This window comes from Octodon degus, unplaced genomic scaffold (assembly GCF_000260255.1).
Source record: "Octodon degus isolate 3935 unplaced genomic scaffold, OctDeg1.0 scaffold00178, whole genome shotgun sequence".
Lineage (NCBI taxonomy): Eukaryota > Metazoa > Chordata > Mammalia > Rodentia > Octodontidae > Octodon > Octodon degus.
In genome coordinates, this window is record NW_004524754.1 from 422883 (window position 1) to 441777 (window position 18895).

The 18895-nt window shown below is 52.3% G+C and overlaps 3 protein-coding genes across 9 annotated transcripts in view; all 3 read right to left on the bottom strand.

The window, feature by feature from the left end:
- The window catches only part of P3h3 (prolyl 3-hydroxylase 3), an 11718-nt gene extending 11486 nt beyond the window's left edge, over positions 1–232 (bottom strand). Inside the window, exon 1 of the mRNA XM_023703710.1 lies at positions 1–232. This exon is cut by the window's left edge and continues 280 nt beyond it. Within this exon, the coding sequence (XP_023559478.1) occupies positions 1–197 (197 nt within the window). The 5' untranslated portion in view covers positions 198–232.
- A 713-nt stretch (positions 233–945) lies between these two features.
- Positions 946–6411, bottom strand: Gpr162 (G protein-coupled receptor 162). Of its 7 annotated transcripts, none has more exons than XM_023703715.1 (7): positions 6322–6411; positions 4409–4764; positions 3470–4226; positions 2677–2866; positions 1979–2136; positions 1506–1704; positions 952–1367 (listed from the first exon to the last, which is right to left on the bottom strand). In XM_023703715.1, exons 3-7 carry the CDS (start codon positions 4151–4153, stop codon positions 1156–1158), a joined length of 1443 nt encoding a protein of 480 aa, XP_023559483.1. In that variant the 5' UTR covers positions 4154–4226; positions 4409–4764; positions 6322–6411; the 3' UTR covers positions 952–1155. The 7 variants fall into 7 exon arrangements, with proteins under 7 accessions (XP_023559481.1, XP_023559480.1, XP_023559484.1 ...); XM_023703714.1 differs by having other exon boundaries at positions 952–1370; XM_023703713.1 differs by having other exon boundaries at positions 946–1704; positions 3533–4226.
- A 1316-nt stretch (positions 6412–7727) lies between these two features.
- Cd4 (CD4 molecule) overlaps positions 7728–18895 on the bottom strand; it is a 47044-nt gene continuing 35876 nt past the window's right edge. Inside the window, exons 4-10 of the mRNA XM_012517427.2 lie at positions 12255–12413; positions 11625–11858; positions 10317–10664; positions 9476–9676; positions 8909–9033; positions 8619–8686; positions 7728–8409 (exon numbers count right to left, since the gene is read on the bottom strand). Of these exons, the coding sequence (XP_012372881.2) occupies positions 8391–8409; positions 8619–8686; positions 8909–9033; positions 9476–9676; positions 10317–10664; positions 11625–11858; positions 12255–12413 (1154 nt within the window). The 3' untranslated portion in view covers positions 7728–8390. The remainder of the gene's footprint in view (positions 8410–8618; positions 8687–8908; positions 9034–9475; positions 9677–10316; positions 10665–11624; positions 11859–12254; positions 12414–18895) is intronic.

An 18895-nucleotide genomic window follows, 5' to 3' on the forward strand; every position in this document is an offset into this window, starting at 1 on the left:
CTCCGTAGCGCCTCCCGGAGCAGCGCCACGGCGGGCGCCCAAGCCCCGGCGGCGTAGGCGCGCAGCCCGTCCGCATAGAGCAAGTCGGGGGGCTGGGGCAGCGCCCCGGGGGACAGCGGGGTCAGCCCCGGGGGGTCGGCGGACCCGGGTGGCGGCAGCAGGAGCAGCAGCAGGAGTGGCCGGAGGAGCCGGAGCATAGTGCCCGAGCCACCGCCGCCTGCGGAGGGAACTACGGGGCCAGAGGGCGGGAGAGGAAAGGGAAAAGGGGAGGGACGGAGGGGCAAGGGATAGGAGGAGGGAGAGGAAGAGAAGGAATAGAGGCCGAGAGACCTGCAGGGGCGGGCGGATCTGTGGGGGCGGCCGGCTGAGAGATGAGAGAGGTCGGGGAGCCGCTGCGGAGAGGAACCGGATCATGAACACGAGTGGGGTCAGTGTGGGTTAGAGAAGGGTCGAAGTGAGGGAACCGGAGCAGGCCTGGGGCTTCTAGATGACCTGTTGACACCGACCGCTGCGCCTATGCTGCCTATGCTGTAGCACTCCGTGGGGCTGTGTGCCCCTCCTTTCTTGGATCTGGGAAGAGGAGTGTGGTGCATCTACCTACACCTGGGGCGCTAAGTCAGACCCCAACAACCTTACTGCCCAGAAAGTGAGGTCCTGGATAGACTGGGAGAAAACAGGAGGGTTGGGGTGTCAGTGACAGAACCACAACCCAAAGCCAGCACCACAAAGCTGAACAAAGACCCTTCGAACTCAGGTGTCTCCAGTGCTCACCCCAGCACCAGGTGGGTGGAAGCCCCTCTACTGTGTCTGCAGGCTAGTGGGTGGTGATTTCCAGTGTGTCATCTGGGACCTCTGTCCCCATCCCTGTTCTGTCCTCTGTGAGTCACTCATCCACAGTCTGACCACACCCTTTGCCACCACCACGCGCTGGACACTGAGATTTCTATGGCAACACTCAGACTTTAATACATTTTACTAGGGATGATGGAGGGTCAGTAGGGGATCTGGTCACTTGGATGGTAAAGAACAGGGCCTCCTCAGCCCCAGATCTAGTTACCCATCTCCCCCAGTCTGGGGGCAGTGGCTCTATGCTCAGCCCCAATGCAAATGTCCTCACCTGGCACTTTCCTTGGAGTTCAGTGGGCCTACCTGGGCTCACAGGGTCAGCTGGGGGAAGATGGGATTCCCTGGGCCCCAGGGTCTCCCCCAGGCCCTTGCACTGCCTTCACTCCCTGTCAGGGAACAGCGTCGCCCTGCACTTAGCCCCAGAGGAAGTCCAACAGCTCTGCTGTCAGGGGACCCCAGGGAGAGTCGGCGTGGTGAGAGACCCAGTGGCCTGGGTCTTCGAGGAGAGGGTCCCGGAGAGGCTGCTGGAGAAGGCAGAGGCGTCTCATCGATGAAGGTGGTGATCTCCTCCCGGAAAAAGCCAGGACCCCGTGGGGGTCCCCCACCTGACCCCAGAACCCCACTTTCCAGGAACTGGCGAAGGCTAGCCAGCCCCCCACCTTCAGCCTCTTCATCCTCCTGGTCCTCCAGGCGATGTCTCTGTCCCAGGTACTCAGGAGGGGCCTCAAGGGCGCAGCTCTGGGAAGGGAGGACTCGGATGTCGTCAGAGGATGACCACTTGTGCAGGAAGGATCCTGGTGCTCGAGGAGTAGAGAAGATGTTGGTTTCATCGTGGGACAGACGGCGTGACAAAGGGACCTAAAAAGAGAAGACCTGGAAATGCTACAGAGACAAAGGGAGAGGTGACAGGAACAAAAGGAGGGCCTACAAGATGGCTCTACCCTCTTCAACTTCTAGACCTTTGCTTTGGTGGGCAAACCTGGCCCTGAGAGGACTGAGGAAACCTCTCTGACTGTCTTTCCTTCACTTGCCCCTTAGGGTGCCCTTCAGGCCCAGACTATGCCATAAGGGGCAGCTACAGGGCTTTGACAGAAGTGACATGGGGAGCTGGGTGAGGGCTGGGTCTCCATACCTGTAAGTAGTGCACTCTTTCCAGCGGGGGGAAAAGCATGTGCCGACCAGGCAGTAGCTTCACCTGGGTGGGGTCCCTGCCCCCCGGCCCTGTGGCCCCATTCGCATCAAATCGAACTTTGCAGACTCGGCTATCTGTGTAGTCATCACAGCCCCCATCTAAGAGACAAAGGGTGGAGTGGTAACAGGAAGGGAACACGCTTTTCTAAGCTCTTAGAAAACCCTTCCATTCCCATTCATCTGTAAGCTACAAAAGGACCCAGAGGTTGGCTGGCATTTGTGGCACTCAGTGCTGAGGGCCTAATGCTTTAAACACACAAACTTTCTTGTTGAAACAATTACCTGTCCTCCTCTGAGAACTGTCTCTGCAGCTGGGATCTCTCAGGAAGCTTAGCTTCCTTTTAGTGCCACAGCCTTCTCTGCATTATGACTGGGGTCTGGTTCCTGGGTACTTGCCTGGTGGGGGCCAGAGCTGGGCCTGTGGGCTTCTAGAGAGGAGCCCAGGCCAGGACAGGGAGCCATCTAGCAGAAGCCTCAAGTGGGCAGCAATGAGCCTGATCAGGCAAGAGGGAACTGGGGGAGTGCAGGTGCCATCCAGCAGGGGCACTGTAGAGCAGCCTAGCACCTCAGGGGAGGGGTTGTGGATAGGACAGAGTTGACACGAGTCTAGGAACACCAGAGCCCAGTCCCCTCTCTGACCGTCATTGCCGTCCTCCTCAGACATGATAGCCACGCACTGTTCCCACACTGTGCGCACATCGGCACGGTAGCGTTCACAGGACCAGATGAAGGAGGGCAGCAGCAGTGTCTGTGCCATGGAGCACCACAGGACGGCCAGCACCATCCACGGGGGAGCTGAATCAGACTTCAGGGAGAAGAAGCTCACCACCTGGAGGCGGACAGGGACCTGCGGGTCAGGGCCCAGAGCCCAGCCCTGGGTGGGAAGGATGCCTGTCCTAGGGAGGACAGGAATGGAAGTGGGGTGGGGCTGGGTTTGATTCAGAGGAAGGTCAGGGGAGAGTGCTGAGGACAGAGCCCTGTAATCTGGGGAGAGAACAGATGTATAGAGATGGTGCAGGAAACTGAAATAGAAATCTAGGATAGGGACAGGATAGGGAGGTGGGTGAGCCCTCTGCACTTTCCACCCAAGAGCACTCAAACTATGGTATCCAGAGGAAAGGAGGGCAAGGAGGATGGTTCTGGGCACCAGGATGACAGCTTGAACAGTGGAGCTGTGAGGCAAATGATGAATCTGGAGGACAAGTAGTGGAACTGATGGGTAGATGATGGAAACTGGAAGGCAGATGGTGGAGCTTAGAGGTGGGGGAGTGCGAACCAGAAGATGGATGATGAAGAGGAATCGTCCATGCACTGGATGGGGGGGAGACATATACTGGAACGGGAGGAAAAAAATGGAGCTGCTGTATGGTTGATGAAGCTGGAGGTCAGATGATAATGTTAGGGAGAATAGCTAGGGAAACCCCAGGCTCACCAAGATGGGCACCCCTGTGAGTGAGTCATAGAGAAAGACGATGGCGCTGACCAAGTTGGTGACCTGCAGTGATGTCTTGGCAGACTCGGAGCCATCCAGTGAGGACCGCCGCTTCCCTCGGGTGTCCTCCACCACAATAGCTGGCACCTCAAAAGCTGGATGGGTACCAAAGCCCCCTGGCCCTCCTGCCTTGGCCCTGCCATTGCCCCCCGCTCTCCGGGCCTGCCGAGCCCTCCGGGGCCGGGCCCACAATGTCTGGTAGAAAGTGATGGCCACACAGACCAGCCCCATGACAATGCCCCCAAGTAGCAGGAGGCTGAAGCAGACGCCAAAGCCAAGGCCAATCTTGGAGACTATGAACTGGCAGCCGCGGGCATAGTAGCGCTCTCCATTGTTGTGCCAGCCAATGGAAGGCAGCGTGGAGAGGATGAAGCTGACCATCCAGATGCCCATGACAGCATGCAGGGCCTGCTTCTTGGCATTGCTGAGGCGGTAGTTGACAGGCCAGCGCACCATCCACATGCGATGGTAGGAGAGTGAGGCGACTGTGAAGCAGGTGGCCAGAGCCAGCGTGTAATAGGTAGACACAAAGACCTTGCAGATACTTTCGTTCCAGTCGTAGTCAGAGGAAGCCTGGCGCCGCAGCTGCACCACAGCAAACGTGGTAAGGGGCACAGCCGCCATGAGGATGTGTGTGCCCGCCAGGAAGCAGAGCAGCAGCTCCAGTGGCTTGTGCTTCTGCTGTTTAGCCGAGATGCTAAGGATGATCCAGGCGTTGGCCAGCAGTGCCAGGAGCCCACAAGCCAGCCAGGACAACGCACTGGAGCGCAGTGAGGCCTCCTCTGCCCCTACCCCACCCCGAGCCATCCTAGCCTCAACCCCCCACCCCCTTTGAACTCTGGGGGCGGGGGCTAGGTCTCACCCAGGAGCCCCACTTACATGCACCCCCATGATGCCCACGATCCTCGCCCTGTAGTCAGTCAGGCTGCCCCAGGCCCACCCTCCTGCTCAGCATGGCATGACTGACCCAGCTAGGGCCAGGGCTGGGGAGGAGGCTGTGGGTCAGCAGAGGTGATCCTCAGCCTTGGGCCAGCAGGGGAGACCGGCTCTTCCTTAAGTGTCCCTGGAACGGATGGGGGAGCCAGCTGGCTGCTTTCCCAACTGTGAGACTGGTTGGTGTGCTCTGGTCCCCAACTTGGGACTTGTAGATGTCTCTCCCCTCAGGTTTGTGATCAGACAGGGAATCTTCTGGATGGCCCACAGGATTTGAAGGTGGGTTTAGTCACCTGGACCAGCTGAAAAGGAAAGATGAGACAGGGAGCTGGAGTGCAAAGGCTGAGCCTCGCCTGGTCTCTAACTGGCTCCTAGGTGTATCTTTCCTTTCCAACTACTGAAATGACTAACTTCAGGGCTGGGGCCAGGGAGATGGCTCAGTGGAATAAGCGCTTCCCTGGCAAGCGCAAGGACCTGAGTTCAAGCCCTGGTTCTGAAAAAAAAAAAAAAACCACACAAAAACTAATTTCTAGGATTACAGGGGTCAGCACTTCTCCCTGCCTTAATTAGAGGGCCACTCAAGCACCCTGAACAGATAAGAGTGTCTTTGATTCCAAACTGCCAGGAAAAAGATGTTCTTACCTTCCCATCTCCCATCCCTTTTAGCCCTGCTCCCCTAGCCTGGGGCTCCCAGATTCCTTCTTATAATATCTCCCCTGTCTTCATGTCCCTGAACCACTCCAGAAGGACTGACCAGCGCCACAGGACTGGTGTCTCCCTGGGCTTTGAAGTTGACCACCTTCCCTACCTGTCAATCTCCCAGGCTTCCTGAATCTTTGGGACCAGCTGCGTTTCCCCAAGCCCGACGGATTACTCTGGGCTCCCCAGAGAGCCGGGAAAATGGGAGAAAAGAGGCTGTGACCGAAAGCGGGGGGCAGGGAACCCGAAGGCGGGGAAACCACTGACATCAGAAGCATCCAGAAATGGAAAGAGGGGGAACTAGGGAGAAGGAGGAGAGTTTGGCAGAATAGAAAGAGGGGGCAAAGTGGTAGTATCTGAAAATAGAAGGAATGCTCAGGCGCCCTGGGAAAAGAGGCCTTGGGGGAAGGAGGGGCGGGGCAGAGGTGGGAGCCGCGAACAGGAGACAGAGAAGAAAATCCACAGTTCAGTAGGGTGCTGTCTCCCACCAGGAGACTCTGGGTTCCCCCCGCCCCCGCCCAGAGCCTCAGTTTCCCTCTTTGGGAGTCTGGTTCTTAATGACGCTGAGCTGTAGAGAGCCCTGAAGAGGAGGCTACAAGGAAAACCGGTGAAGCCTTGAACACAGTAGAGGCTGTGAGGATGGGCAGAATGGTTCTGGGGCAAATGGGGTAAAAATGGGCACAACAATGCCAGGGGCTACCTTCTGTGAAGGAACCACAGACCCCTGCCTTCCCCAGGAGGTCGTAGTCCACCCCCCACCTTTGTTTTCCCTCCGGAGCCTAGAACACCCTAGTTGCCATGGCAATGGCCATGCAGGAGGTGGGGGGAGTTGGTCAGGAGCCCCCCCCCACACCTTGACTTTACAGCAGCTCACCCCTTCCCATCCACCTCCCCCAGGGCAGCGAGTGGGCTCAGGAAGAAAGAGATGGGAGTTGGAAGGACAGAAGCAAGAAGGCTGCGAAGGGCAGAGAGGAGGTGAAGGACAGATGAGGGGAAGAAGGAGGGGGCTGGGGTTCCAAGGCGGGAAGGGGTCCCTCGCCCTTCGCGGTGCAGGGGAAGGTCGGGCAGTGCTCCCCCCGTACCCGCCGCGCTCTCGCCTTTGGGGGCAGGAACAGCAGGCGGCGGGAGGAGAGGGGCGCGGAACGGGCAGGGGTCCTTACCTGCCCTGCGCTGGCCGGCGGGCACGATGTGCACTCCGGCCGGCTTCGCGCTGCTCAGTGCCGCCGCCCGCTCCTTGCTCCCTCCCCCGGCCGGGCCTCCGCTCAGCTCCCAGCCGCACCGCCCCGGCCGCCAGGCCCCGCCCGGACCGGCCTCCCAAGGCCCTCGGCCTGGCGCACGAGTTAGGGAACCCGGGACGGCTCGGGGCTGGGGGGCTGCGGGCGGGGCAGGGACGCTGGACCGCGGCGACAGGGGGAGGGGCGAGCAGGGCGCCGAGGTGGGGGCGAGGAGGACGCGGCTCTGTTGGCTGTCGTGTCCTGCCCCCACCCAGCCGAGGAGCCAGCTGGTGTTGTGGGGACTGGGAGCCGGGTGTTCGAAAAGGAGGAAGCAAGCGTGTGTCACCGGGTGCCTCCGAGTGATGGCTGTACCTCGGGGACAGCTCCCAGGACTGGGGTGGAGGCGGGTTTGGGAGCCAAGGGGATTGGGGTGCAAACTTAGGGCCAGGGAGCGGCCGTGCAAGACTCTAAAAGGATGTGGGCTCATGTGTGTGCGCACGTACACACGCGTGCGCGCGCGTGTGCACTCACACACAGAGAGACACACACACAGCATCTTCTCCATAGGATGTTTATTGTATTTTTCCTTCAGCCCAAGAAAGCAGGAGTGAGGAGTCAGCAGCACTGGGATGGTCTTTCTGGAAAAGCCCAGTTGGAAAGAAAAGGGTCAAAGGAAAAGAGGGGAAAAGGTTGAGCCTCAGGGAGAAGGTGAGAAAGGGCAGAGAGAGGGAAAAGAATCTGGCTGGGGATCTCGAGAGAAAAGGACCAAGAAGAGGAGTAAGAGTCTGTTACCTGATCTGCCTGTGTCCTGAGAGTTCCCAGTGTCCTGAAGGCTTTTGGGAGGAGGGAGGTTGCAGGGCTGGGGGACTAGGGCCTTGTGTGTCATGCTGCTTCCCTTCAAATGGCTCAGGCCCAGGCTAACTTTCTGCCAGCTAAACTCATCTTTCAGAAAGTTCTGCATGGAGCAAGTGGCAGTCACTGAACTTCTCTCCCAGCCTGTGCTCTAAGAGAACTGAAAGCTTTGTTTCCAGTTTTGTTTTTCGGTTTTTTTTTTGTTTTTGTTTTTTTGTTTTTTTTTTCTTTTTGGTACCCAGCATCAAACTGAGGACCTTGCACTTGCCAGGCAGGCACTGTACTGCTCGCTGAACTATCTCCCCATCTTGTTTTTAATTTTTTTTTTTTTTTTCAGAACTGGGGATTGAACTCAGGCCCTTGTGCTTGCCAGGCAAGTGCTTATTCTACTGAGCCATCTCCCCAGCCCCTTTAATTTTTTTTTTTTTTTTTAAGATAGGGTCTCACTGTCTACTTCATGCTGGCCTTAAACTCACTACATATCCCAGACTGGCCTCCAACTCCTAACAATCTTGCCTCAGCCTCCACAGTGCTGGGATTACAAGCATGCGGCACCATGCCCAGCTGGGATTTTCATAGATGACAAAACAGACAGAGAATGTGCACTGGTTTATAAATCAAGATACGCTGCCTGAGTGATAAGAAATCATGCACAAGGGCAGGTGTGTGGCTATGTGGTGCATGTGTCCAGGGAGGCTTGTTTGTGTGTCTGTCAGGGTGTGAGATGGTCCTGCCAACACAGGGTGAGGAGCAGGCAGCCTGGGGCAGACAGCACTGACTTCAGGGGCTTTGGATCTGCTTCTGCCTCTGGCTGGCAATGTGATCTTCCAAGGAGTCCCTGCTCTCTCTGGTCACAAGGTCCTGTCCTGCAAACTGACAGGGCCCTGCTGTGTTTCAGGCAGGCATGGACTGCTAGGGAGTCCTGGAAAGCTGGGCAGGCTAGGGCTTGTGGAGAATGGACTGTGAGTTTAACTTCTGAAGCCTGAATATACACCTAAGAGCCCAGTCAGGCTGGGAGCGGAGGAGAAACAATGGCAAGAGGTGCAGCAGGGGAACAAGAGAAGGCCAGAGGCCCTGGGATCTGCTACATTCATGTGGTCTGCAGGTCCAACAGGAGACATGGGGTGTACAGCTGGGAACGACTCAAGGCCTCAAGTGATGATTCAAGTCTTCTGCAGCCGGCTGCAGTGAGGAAGACAAAGAAAAGCAAATCCAGCCCCTCAGCCCCTCAGCATTCTGGTACCTGGAACCACTGTGGCTCCCAGACCCTACTTTGTTCTCCCACGGCAATGGTAGCTCCACAGGGGCTACCAGAGACTCTCCTGACTTGCTGGCTCTTCACTTCCTCAGGCCACCCATTGCCCACCCCCCTCCCCTTCTGTCCTCCTTACTGGTGGCACTGGCAGGTCTTCTTCTCACTGAGGAGCCGCTTGATCTGAGACATCCTCGCTGCCTGGCGCTGTCCAGGGACAAGGAGGAGAGTTGTAAGGGTCCTAGGCCTCCAGAAGGGAGGTGCCCCTTGGATGGGGGAGTAGGGGAAGCTGGGAGAGGAGAAGCATCACCATGGCTGCAGTGACTGTCCTAGGATCTACTCTGCTCTTTCTTGCCTCCACAAGGAATCTGGGCAGGGCCGGGGTGCTTCAGGGCTCAGTGGGAAATGGGGTCTTCAGGATTCACTTACCCGTTGGTGTTGGCACTGGACACAGCAGAAGATGCAGAGGCCGGTGAGGAGCAGAAAGCCCAGGCTGCCCCCTAGGACCATCGCCAGGAACACTGACTGGTCCTGGTGCAGCTGTGAGGAAACCACTGCAGAACAGGGGGTGCTCAGTACTCTGCCATGTGTTGGGTTCAAGGGGCAGACTGGGGTCCCAGTCCAGAGTTCTCAAAGGCTACTCCTGGGGACCAAGTGCACAAGGCTGGGAAGGTCTTCATGGTTCAGATTTGAGAGCACTCTGGGAAGTGAGAAGCAAGGGTCCGGACCCCAGGCCAGGGTGTGTCTGAGTTTGTGGGCAGGCAGGGGTGCTCCTGGGCTGGAGGCTCCTTCCCTAGCCTTCTGGCTTTAAGGACCCCAGAGGGCTACAAGAGGGAACCTGTAGTCCAGGACTATACCGCCTGTGTCTCCAGGCAACCATACATGCAGCCCTTTCCAGACCAGGAGGCTGAGACTGTGGTCTCTGCCACCCCCAGGAAGGTCCCACGGCTCAGGAGGCCAAGACTCAGGGTCAGGCCTCACCACCTGGATCCTCACCATCGACTGTGGACTCCAGAAGGGCCTGGCCCCTATCACTCAGAAGACACTGCCATGTCCCTGGCTCAGGAGACAGCACCTGAATCTGTTTCTCTTGCTTCAAAATGTGGGGCTTCTTGTTCTCTGGCTTCCAACTCAGCATCAGCATTGAGGAGGTGGGTCCCAGCACCTCACAGATGAGAGAGTTCTGGTTCTGAGATGCTGCAGAGGAAAAAAGAAGCTGAGATGGGGTCCTCTAAGCACTGAGGGGTCCAGGAGAACAGGCAAAGTGATCCTTTTCATGTATTTGTTAGGGGTCCGATGGTCTTGGATTTGAATCCCAACCAGCTCTACTTCTTAACTATCTGTGCATTTCTGCGTAAGTACTTAACAACCTGATCCTAGGACAGTGATTTGATGCAAGAATTCACGTAAAGTGTTCAGAGGGGAGCACTAGCAGGTAGGTAAGCACCCAGTGTTAGCCATTGTTATGTGTGGTGATGTGAGGATGATAGGGGATCATTCAAAAGCCTCAGCGCCAATCTTGCTATTCCCATCACTTCTAGCATACAAAGAGCATTTGTAATCTCTTTTAGAAGAAAGATGAGAAAACAGGTCCACAGTAGGTAGGATGCTTAGTCAGAGTTGGGTAAAGGCAGAACTAGAGCCCTTCTTGTTAGCTTTGGAGTGTGCTGGATACTAGGTTTGGTCCCAGCACCAAAAGACAGACAAAGCAGCTCCACCCCAGAGGGCATGTGATCATTTCAATTGGACAACCTCAGCATCTTTTTTGGGGACCTGGCTGGCCTCAGAAGTCATCCCACACTGGGGCTCCCACCCCCCTCTCATTCTAGCCCCTCACCCCTCATCACCACCAGATTCACTTCTTGGTACAGCATATGGCCTTCAGGCAGGGTCAGAGTCAGGTTTCCAGAGCCAGCATGCTGGAGCAAGACTGGGGACAGGTTGATGTTCAGTGGGGTTTTCTCTGCCATCTGGAGGTTGGGGTCCTGGATGACTTTTACTACAGACACCTTCCTGTTTTCCACGGAGAAAGTGATCCAGGACTGAGAGGAAGAAGCCCCGTCTGGTTGCCAGCTCAGCCTCCCGTTGAAGACCAGGTCTTTATTGTCGAAGGTCAGTGGGAAGGACAGCTCCAGCGACTCCCCTTCTTTTCTGTAGAAGGTGCTGAGTGTTGTCTTCTGAAAACCTAGAAGAGGAAAGGGAGGGAAAGAGAGGATAGCAGGGCATGCAGGCAGGTTGGCCAGTGGGGCAGGGGCAGCAGAGAACGAAGGGGCCACGTGAGTCCACACACGGAACTCAGCATTGTGGGTACAGTGCTTCTGTTCCTGCCTCTGCAGCCTCCCTCTGCACCATCTTGCCAGCCCAGCACTTTTCTGCTCCCGGGCAGCTCCCACCCTGCTCCTGGGAGCCCTTATTGAACAGCCTTGCAGAGGCCATTTGGCCTAGGCCTCTGAGGAGCGTAATTCCCAGCACACACCTTTTTCTTCCTTCCTTTCCTTTTTTTTTTTTTTTCTTATTGAGACAGAATCTGGCTATGTAGTCAGGCTGGACTTGATTTGTGGCAATCCTCCTGCCTCAGTCTCCCAAATGCTGGGATTACAGGTGCTCACCAAGATGCCTGACAAGAGCCAACACTTACACAGGGCACAGGTCCTGTCCTGGGTGTATCCCATGTACCAGTTGTCAGTACAAGTAGGTATTGTCAGATGCAGAAACCAAGGCACACATTTTCAGTGCCTCATCCAGGGTCACACATTTGTGGCAGAGTCAGGATTTAAGTCAGAATCCATGCGCTGTGCTGCCCTGCACTGCTTTAGGCCACACCTGGAGGTGCCACCTGGGCGCTTGATCTACCCACAGTGCCAAGCCCAGGACCACAGAGGAGCAGTGTCAAATGTCACCAGTGTCCCTGAGTGGATTTGCCAGCTTGGTAAGGCCAGGGAGCCAAGGCAACGAAGAGAAGAGGTCCCTGAGGGGTGGCTCTAATCAGCTCCCTGAGGGGAGAGGCCCAGCTTGTCCCTTAGGTCAGCCCTCAGCCTTAGGGGTTTCTGGGCCCTGGCCTTAACCCCACCCCACAGCAGCAGTGTGTGCAGAGGGGTTGGGAGCCACCTGAGCTGGCAGAACACTCAGAGTGAGACTCCCTTACCTAGCACCAGGATGTCGATGTCCAACTGGAGCAGCTTCTTGTCCTGGGAGATGGTGCATTTCCATTTGCCACTATGCTGGATCTCCAGATCTGTCACTGAGATGGTCTTTGTCCTTTCGAAAATTTGACCTCTTGGGTCCATGAACTTGACTGGCGGGTTGATGCCCGGGGGCCCCTCCACAGTCAGGGTCAAGGTCTGCCCCTTAAGCAGGCGAGTGCCCGAGCTGGCAGTCACTGTGGAGGGAGCAGATAACCAGGGTCACACCCACCATCCCCAAGAAGGAGGGTACAAGAAAGCAAGAGAATCTCTTTACTGTCCTGTCCCCACAGTACCTTCCCTCCCAGCACCCTGCCACCCACCCCTAGTCCAGGACAGGCCCTCCTGCTCCTTCTTTTTCTCCTCTCTTCCCCTGCCCCTGCTTCCCCAGTCTCTCTCCATCCTTCCTTAGTTCCACCCCTTTCCCTTCCTTCTCTCTAGCCCTTTCTCTCTTCTTTCCATGACTAAAGGCCTGAGGAAGGCATAGGACCCTTGGTGCCTAGCCCAGCCCTCCTGCAGGCTGTAAAGCATCCCCAGAACAGGCCCTGTCTTTGGCCTGTTAGCAGTGTGGCATCCTGGCCTATCCCACTCACATCTGAACACCTGCAGCTCCACTGGCATGTTCTTGTTATCCACTTCGCAGATGTAGGTCCCTGAGTCTTTCATCTCAAGCTTCCGGATTTCCAGGGGAAAGTATCCTTTATCCCACAGGCTGCTCTTGGAGTCAGTGCGTGTATCCAGGTGGGTCTTCGCTGCAAGTAGAAGCCATGGGGGAGGCTGAGGTGCTGGGTGATGTGGCACTCTCGCACCAGTAGTGCCCACAGCCTTTCTGATCAGAGTGCAGAAAACTGAACTGCCCCTCGTTCTCATTGGAAAACCCCAGACCAGAGCAGAGGTTGGGCCATACCCAATTGCCTGGTGGGGAACATATCTCATTTATTCAAAATACTGAAAAAACAAGGATGGGGAGATAACTCAGTGGTCTAAGTACCTGCCTGGCAAACACAAGGACCTGAGCTTGCTCCCCAGTACCGCATGCATGCTGGCCCCAAAACCAGGTGTGGGGGCATATGCCTATAACCCCAGTGCTGAGGCTGAGACAGGAGGATCACTACAAGTCCAAACTGTATAGTGAAGCCCTGTATCAAAAACCAAACAAACAAACAAACAAAATGCCAAAATACTGAAAAACAGTATGCTGACTTGGAGAGCACCAGCTCCTATAGCCAAATTGTTTTTTGGGTTTTTTTTTTTTTTTTTTTTTTGAAACCTGGGATCAAACTCAGGATCTTACGCTTGCCAGGCGGCGTTATCTTCCTGGACCCCAAATTGTTTGTTTATGTGGGCTTTTTTTTTTTTTTAATGTATTTAGCACAGGGTCTACAGGGCCTCACTATGCAGATTGGACCTGTAGTGATCTTCCTGTTTTTAGCCTCCCAAGTGCTGGGATTTTAGGTGTGCCACCATGCTCAGTCTCAATCCCCCATCTCAGCACTTCCCAGGGGCAAGGCTGGCATGGCATGCCAGAGATAGAACCCGGTCCAGTCTGCCTAAGCAGGCATTTTAATCCACTGAGTTATCTGGCTGGCTCTTTTTTTTTGAGACAGGGTTTCCCTATGCAGTTCAGATTTCAGATTGGCCTTGAACTCACATTATAGCTTTGGTGAGCCTTGAATACCCAGCAATCCTCCTGCTTCAGCATCCTGAGTGCTGGGATTACAGACATGTGCCACCATGCCCAGATCTTTTTTTCTTCTTAATAGAGTCTTTATATAGCAAAAGTTTTTTAATTGTGAATAAGATCAGTTTTTCCTTTTATCCATTTGTGCTTTTGGGTCAAGTTGAAGAATTCTTTGCTTAGAAAATCCTGAGATCTTCTCCAATGTGTAACATTTTTACACTTCAGTTCATAATGCATTTTGAGTTAATTTTTAAATAAGATATGAGAGTTTTTTAACCTATGGATATCCAATTGCTCCAGCTATCGTTTATTGAAAAGTCTTTCTTAGAGGGGACAACGGCACACAACCATAGTCCCAGGACTTGGAGGATGAGGCAGGAAGATGGAAAGTCCCACTTGAGCAACTTAGTGAAAGCCCATCTCAATAAATAAATAAATATTTTTAAGTCTTTATAGAATGTCCCTGGGTTCAGTCTCTAGTACTGAAAAAAAGAAAGAAAGAAAGAAAGAAAGAAAGAAAGAAAGAAAGAAAGAAGAAAGAAAAAAGGAAGAGGCAAAGAACAAGTAGAGGAAGATGAGGCAGGGGAGGAAGAAGAAAAAAGGAGTTGGATGTGATGGCACATGCCTGTAATCTCAGCATTCTGAGAGGCTCATGCAGGAGGACAAAGTCAAGCCCAGCCTGGGCAATTTGGCAGTTTAGTGAGACCCTAACTCAAAATTAAAACAGAAGGGCTAGGCTTGAAGCTCAATGTAAAGGTCCTGGGTTCAACCCCCAACATTGAAAAAAAAAAAAAAAAAGTCTAGTCTTCTACTATTTCATTATTTGGCAACTTTTTTTTTTTTTTTTTTTTTTTTTTTTTTTTTTTTTTTTTTTATCAGTTAGACATGCTTATGTGGATCTGCTTTTGAGCTCTTTGCTTTGTTTCATTGATCTACTTGTTGGTCCCTCCAGCCATATCATGGTCTTAGGTGCTCTAGCTGCATAGGAAGACTTCACATCAGACAGATGAATTACTTTCTGCTTTTGTGGTACTAAGGGTTGAACCCAGGGCCTTGGCCCATGCTGGCATTAACTATTTATTTATTTAGTTTTAGGACAGGGTCTACAGGGTCTCACCACCAGATCGGACTCGTAGTGATCCGTCTGGGTTCCCCCTCCCAAGAGCTGCGATTCCAGGCGCGCGCCGCCACGTCGAGTCTCAATCGCTGTGTCAGTGTGCTCCCAAGGTGGGGCCAAGTGCCGCGCACCGCACGGCCACTGCAACTGCCTGAGCAGGTGCTTCACTCTGCTGAGCTATTGGCCGGCCTTTTTTTTTTTTTTTTGTATTTTGTTGGTGACAGTCTCACTAAATTGCCCAAGCGGGCCTCTGATGTGTGACTCTCCTTTGTCAGCAGCCCAAATAGCCGGAATTACAAGTATGCACCACTGTGCCTTTGCTCTCTCGATAGGCACGGGATTAAATCTGTGCGTCAGTGTAGGGAGAATCTACACCATGTTGAGTTTTCCAGTTCACGAGCATGTGCTGTCTGTCCACTATTTAGACCCCACACTTCCTTTACCGGCATCACAGGGTTTTATGCTGCTGAGTTTCCATGGATTTGAAGATTTTCCTGTTGTTTAATGTTTCTGATTTTTTTTTTTTTTTTTTTAATGAAATTAGGACAGGGTCTACAGGGTCTCACTTATAGATCAGACTCGTAGTGATTCTCCTGTTTTCAGGCTCCCAAGAGCAGCCACCACAATCGCCATCTCAGCTCGCCCCAGGGGCGGGGCCGGCACAGCACGCATGGGATCGAACCCTGTCGCCGCTGTTTCTGATTTCTGGGTGATCCTTTTTGTTTGCTGCTTTGTAGTTCAGGCCAGGCTTGACCTCATAGCGACCCTCCTGCTTCAGTGCCACCACAGCGGGTGATAAGCGTCTTATAGGAAGTCCCTCCCGTGAGACTTGAATGATGTGATGCTTTTCTCTTTCTTACTCTGGGGTGGTGGGTTTAGGGACGAGGACGGCACAGGTGAAGCTCCGTTTTTGTTCCACACCAAGAGCACATATGTGACTTTGGCCTGACGCCAGTCTTGATAGCCAGGTTGAAGTTGAGCTCTTCTGCTTCTCCCCATGAAGTTATGCTGGTCTCCCTGCCTCCTGCCCCAGGGACTAAGGAAGAATGCCCTAGGCTGTCTCTAGGGTGAGGAGTCCTGCTCTGCTGCCTGAGTGACAGATAATCTATAAATTATTTGGGATTCTACATGGCAGATTTCTCTTCTGCCCCATTTATCTGTTCAATTAGTTATTCATATAATCAGGGACTTTTTATTGCTATTCTTTGGGATGTAAACATTTCCAGGAGTGTTGTGGAATCCCTTTTGATTTACCTATTGAAGGTATCTTCTCGTAATTTTTTGGTGATTGCTCTGCGTATTTCGTGTGTCTGGTCACAACCTAATGCTGTCATTTTACCTTCTTCCTTCTGTGATGCTTACGCTTCACATTTATCATATATTTCCTTTAAAAATTTCCCACGTATACATTTAGAATTACATTGTGCTACATTTTTGCTTTGCCTGAGGATACAACTCAGCAGCACACAAAGAAAAAAATTGCTTCAACTGTATAAGCCTGAGGGTGTGGCTCTGTGATAAATTATGATTTTTTGTTTTGATTTTATTTGGTTTTGATTTTCTGAGACAGAATCATAATATGTAATTCAAACTGGGCTTGACTTTGCAGTGACCTTTCTGCCTCAGCCTCCTAAGTGCTGGGATTATAAAAAGGCAGGTTCCACCACACCCAGGAAAGTAGAATATGTTCTTAGCATGTATTTGTTTTCCTTTTTTCTTTCTACTGTCCTGATACTTTAAAATTCCTTCTTTTATCATTCCTTTCTCTAAAAAGAACTTCCTTGAGGCTAAGGGCCTGCCTGACAAGCGCAAGGACGCTGTTTTTTTGTTTTTGTTTTTGTTTGCCAGCTCAGCCCCTTTGAGGGTGGGCCTGGCATGGGGCCGGCATAGCATGTGGTACCAGGGATTGAGCTGCCATCCCCTGCGCCTACCTAAGCATGCCTAAGCAGATACTTTAGGCCACTGAGCTATCTTGTCAGCTCAAGGACCCTGGTTTGATCTCCAGTACCACATGCTGTGCCGGCCACCAAAACCAGGGCGTGGTGGTACACGCCTATAATTACAGCAGTGGGGAGTCTGAGACAGGAGTACTGAGTCCGAGCTGTGTAGTGAGACTCTGCACCAAATACATAAATAAGCGATTTTTTTAAATTAAAAAAAAAAGAACTTCCTTGAGGGTCAGGGAGATAGTTCAGCAGGTCTAAGCGCCTGCTTGGCAAGCATAAGGCCCTGAGTTTGATCCCTGATATATATAAAAACAAAACTTTCTTGAACCATTCTTTCAGGTTGCTCATCTGGCAATAAACCCTTTGTTTATATTTGCTTCTATTTTTTTTTTCTATATTTTAGGGAAAGGTCTACAGGGTGTTGAGGGTCTCACTACTAGATCAGACTCATAGTGATCCGCCTGTTTACAGCCTCCCAAGAGCTGGGATTACAGGTGTGTTCCACAATGCCCACTTTCAATTGCCTTCTCAGCACGCCCTGGGGACGGGGCTGGCACAGTAGGCCCGGGGAGCAAACTCTGGGTCCCTGTACCTGCTTGCAGGCGCTTTAATCCTTTGAGCTATTTGGCCAGCCCCTTGCTTCTATTTTTTGAGACAGTTTCCTGAACAATGTAGCCCAGGCTGCCCTTGAACTCGTGGAGATCCTCCTGCCTCAGCTTCTGAGTGCTGGGCTTATAGATGTGTGCCATCGTGCCTGACTAGCAATAAATTCTTAGTTTTCCTTCTTCTGAGGATGTCTTTATCTTACCTTCATTTCTGATTTCTTCCGAGTATAGGGCTCTGAACAGTTATTTACTTTGGTACTTCACAATATCATGTCATTTTCTTCTATCCTTGTGTTTGCCAGGCAGGCACTATGCTACTAAGCTATATCTCTGGCCATCTTTTCTTTCTAGGCAATTGCTCTATAACTAAGCTATATCCCCAGGCCCCTCTTTTCTTTCTTTTTAATAATAGGGATTGAACCTATGGCTTTTGTGCATTTATTTTGAGACAGGGTCTTGCTAAATCACCCAGGTGGGACTCAAGCTTGCCACCATCCTGTCTCCCCCTCCCAAGTGCTCCTGAGATTACAACTGTGCTTTACTGAGTCCGGTGCCTTTTAAATAGGGTCTCATCTTGTTGGCTGGCTTCTAATTCCTAGACTTGAGGGTCCTCCTACCTCTGCCTCCTGAGTAGCTGAGCACACAGGTGCGCGCCCTGCACCCCACTGCTTATGATGCGCCTTGATGTGGGTTCCTAGGGTTTATACTGTTTGAGGTTTACTCAGTTTCTTGACTCTTGAATGTAGGTTATGCATTTTGCCAAATTTGAGTTTTCAGCAATTCAATCATTCTTTTTTAAGCTCAATTTTCCTCTTCCTCTCCTTGAACTTGATGGACACAAACATCTGATTGTTGCAATCCCACTGGCCCCCGTGGTTCTGTCAGGTTCCTTCCAGCCTGTTTCCTCTCTGTTGCTCATTCTGTATCATTTCTATTTTTTCTCTTACAGTTCACTGATTCTTTCCTCTTCACTTCCCCATAAAGCTCACTCATTGAGCATTGTGTTTTGATTACTGAATTTTTTTTAGTTCTTAAATTTCCATGTGTTTCTTTGTAATATCCTCTTCTTTCTTCACCAAGGTTGTCATGCTTGAGGTAACTCTGAACATACATATTCCCTGTCGAAGGATTTTTATCTTTCAATTTTCTTTTCTGTTCAGTTTAGGTTCTTCCTGATTCTGAGTACTATGAATGATTTTTGATAGAAAGTTGGACATTCGAGTATTAGATTACGAGATTCTGGACTGTATTAAACCTTTCTTTTAAATTTGCTTTTCACATCACAGCACTGCTTCACCAAGAGCAGGTGGGGACTGCCTTAGCACAGCAGTGGGAGGCAGAAGCCTGCCCCCCCCACCCCCCATCTGGGGAAAAGCCCTTATGACTGTAGGGCTGGGTGGGAATTCCAGGGCCCATGTGATCACTGCATGACTCTACTTTAGGAACAGTCTTCTTCATACAGGGTGACAGTCAAAGCCCTGACTGTCCCTCAGGCCTCCTCTGCAAGAGGTAGTCCTCACTGCTGCAGGGGGATTGTCATAGTGAGTTCAAAGCCTGCTTAAACTGCACAGGAGACCCTGTCTCAAAAAGACACGAAAAGAGGAGAGGTTTGTTTCACTAGGTGGCCTCTTCCTTAGCCTTTAACTGGAAGACAGCTTGCTTTTGTAGAGATTTTGTTTTTTGTATGTGCCCATTGCTGTTTCCAGGTCTAAAAGGAAATGAGGAACATGTTATTAGATACAGGATTCTTATCATGATGTGGCAAAGACCTTGGCTAAATTATGTTCATTTTCTAGTATTTTGTGGGGGTAGAATTTGCAAGTAATAAAACTGGGTATTTAGCTGAGGAGATATCTTTTTTATTCTTTTTCTTTTCTTTTCTTTT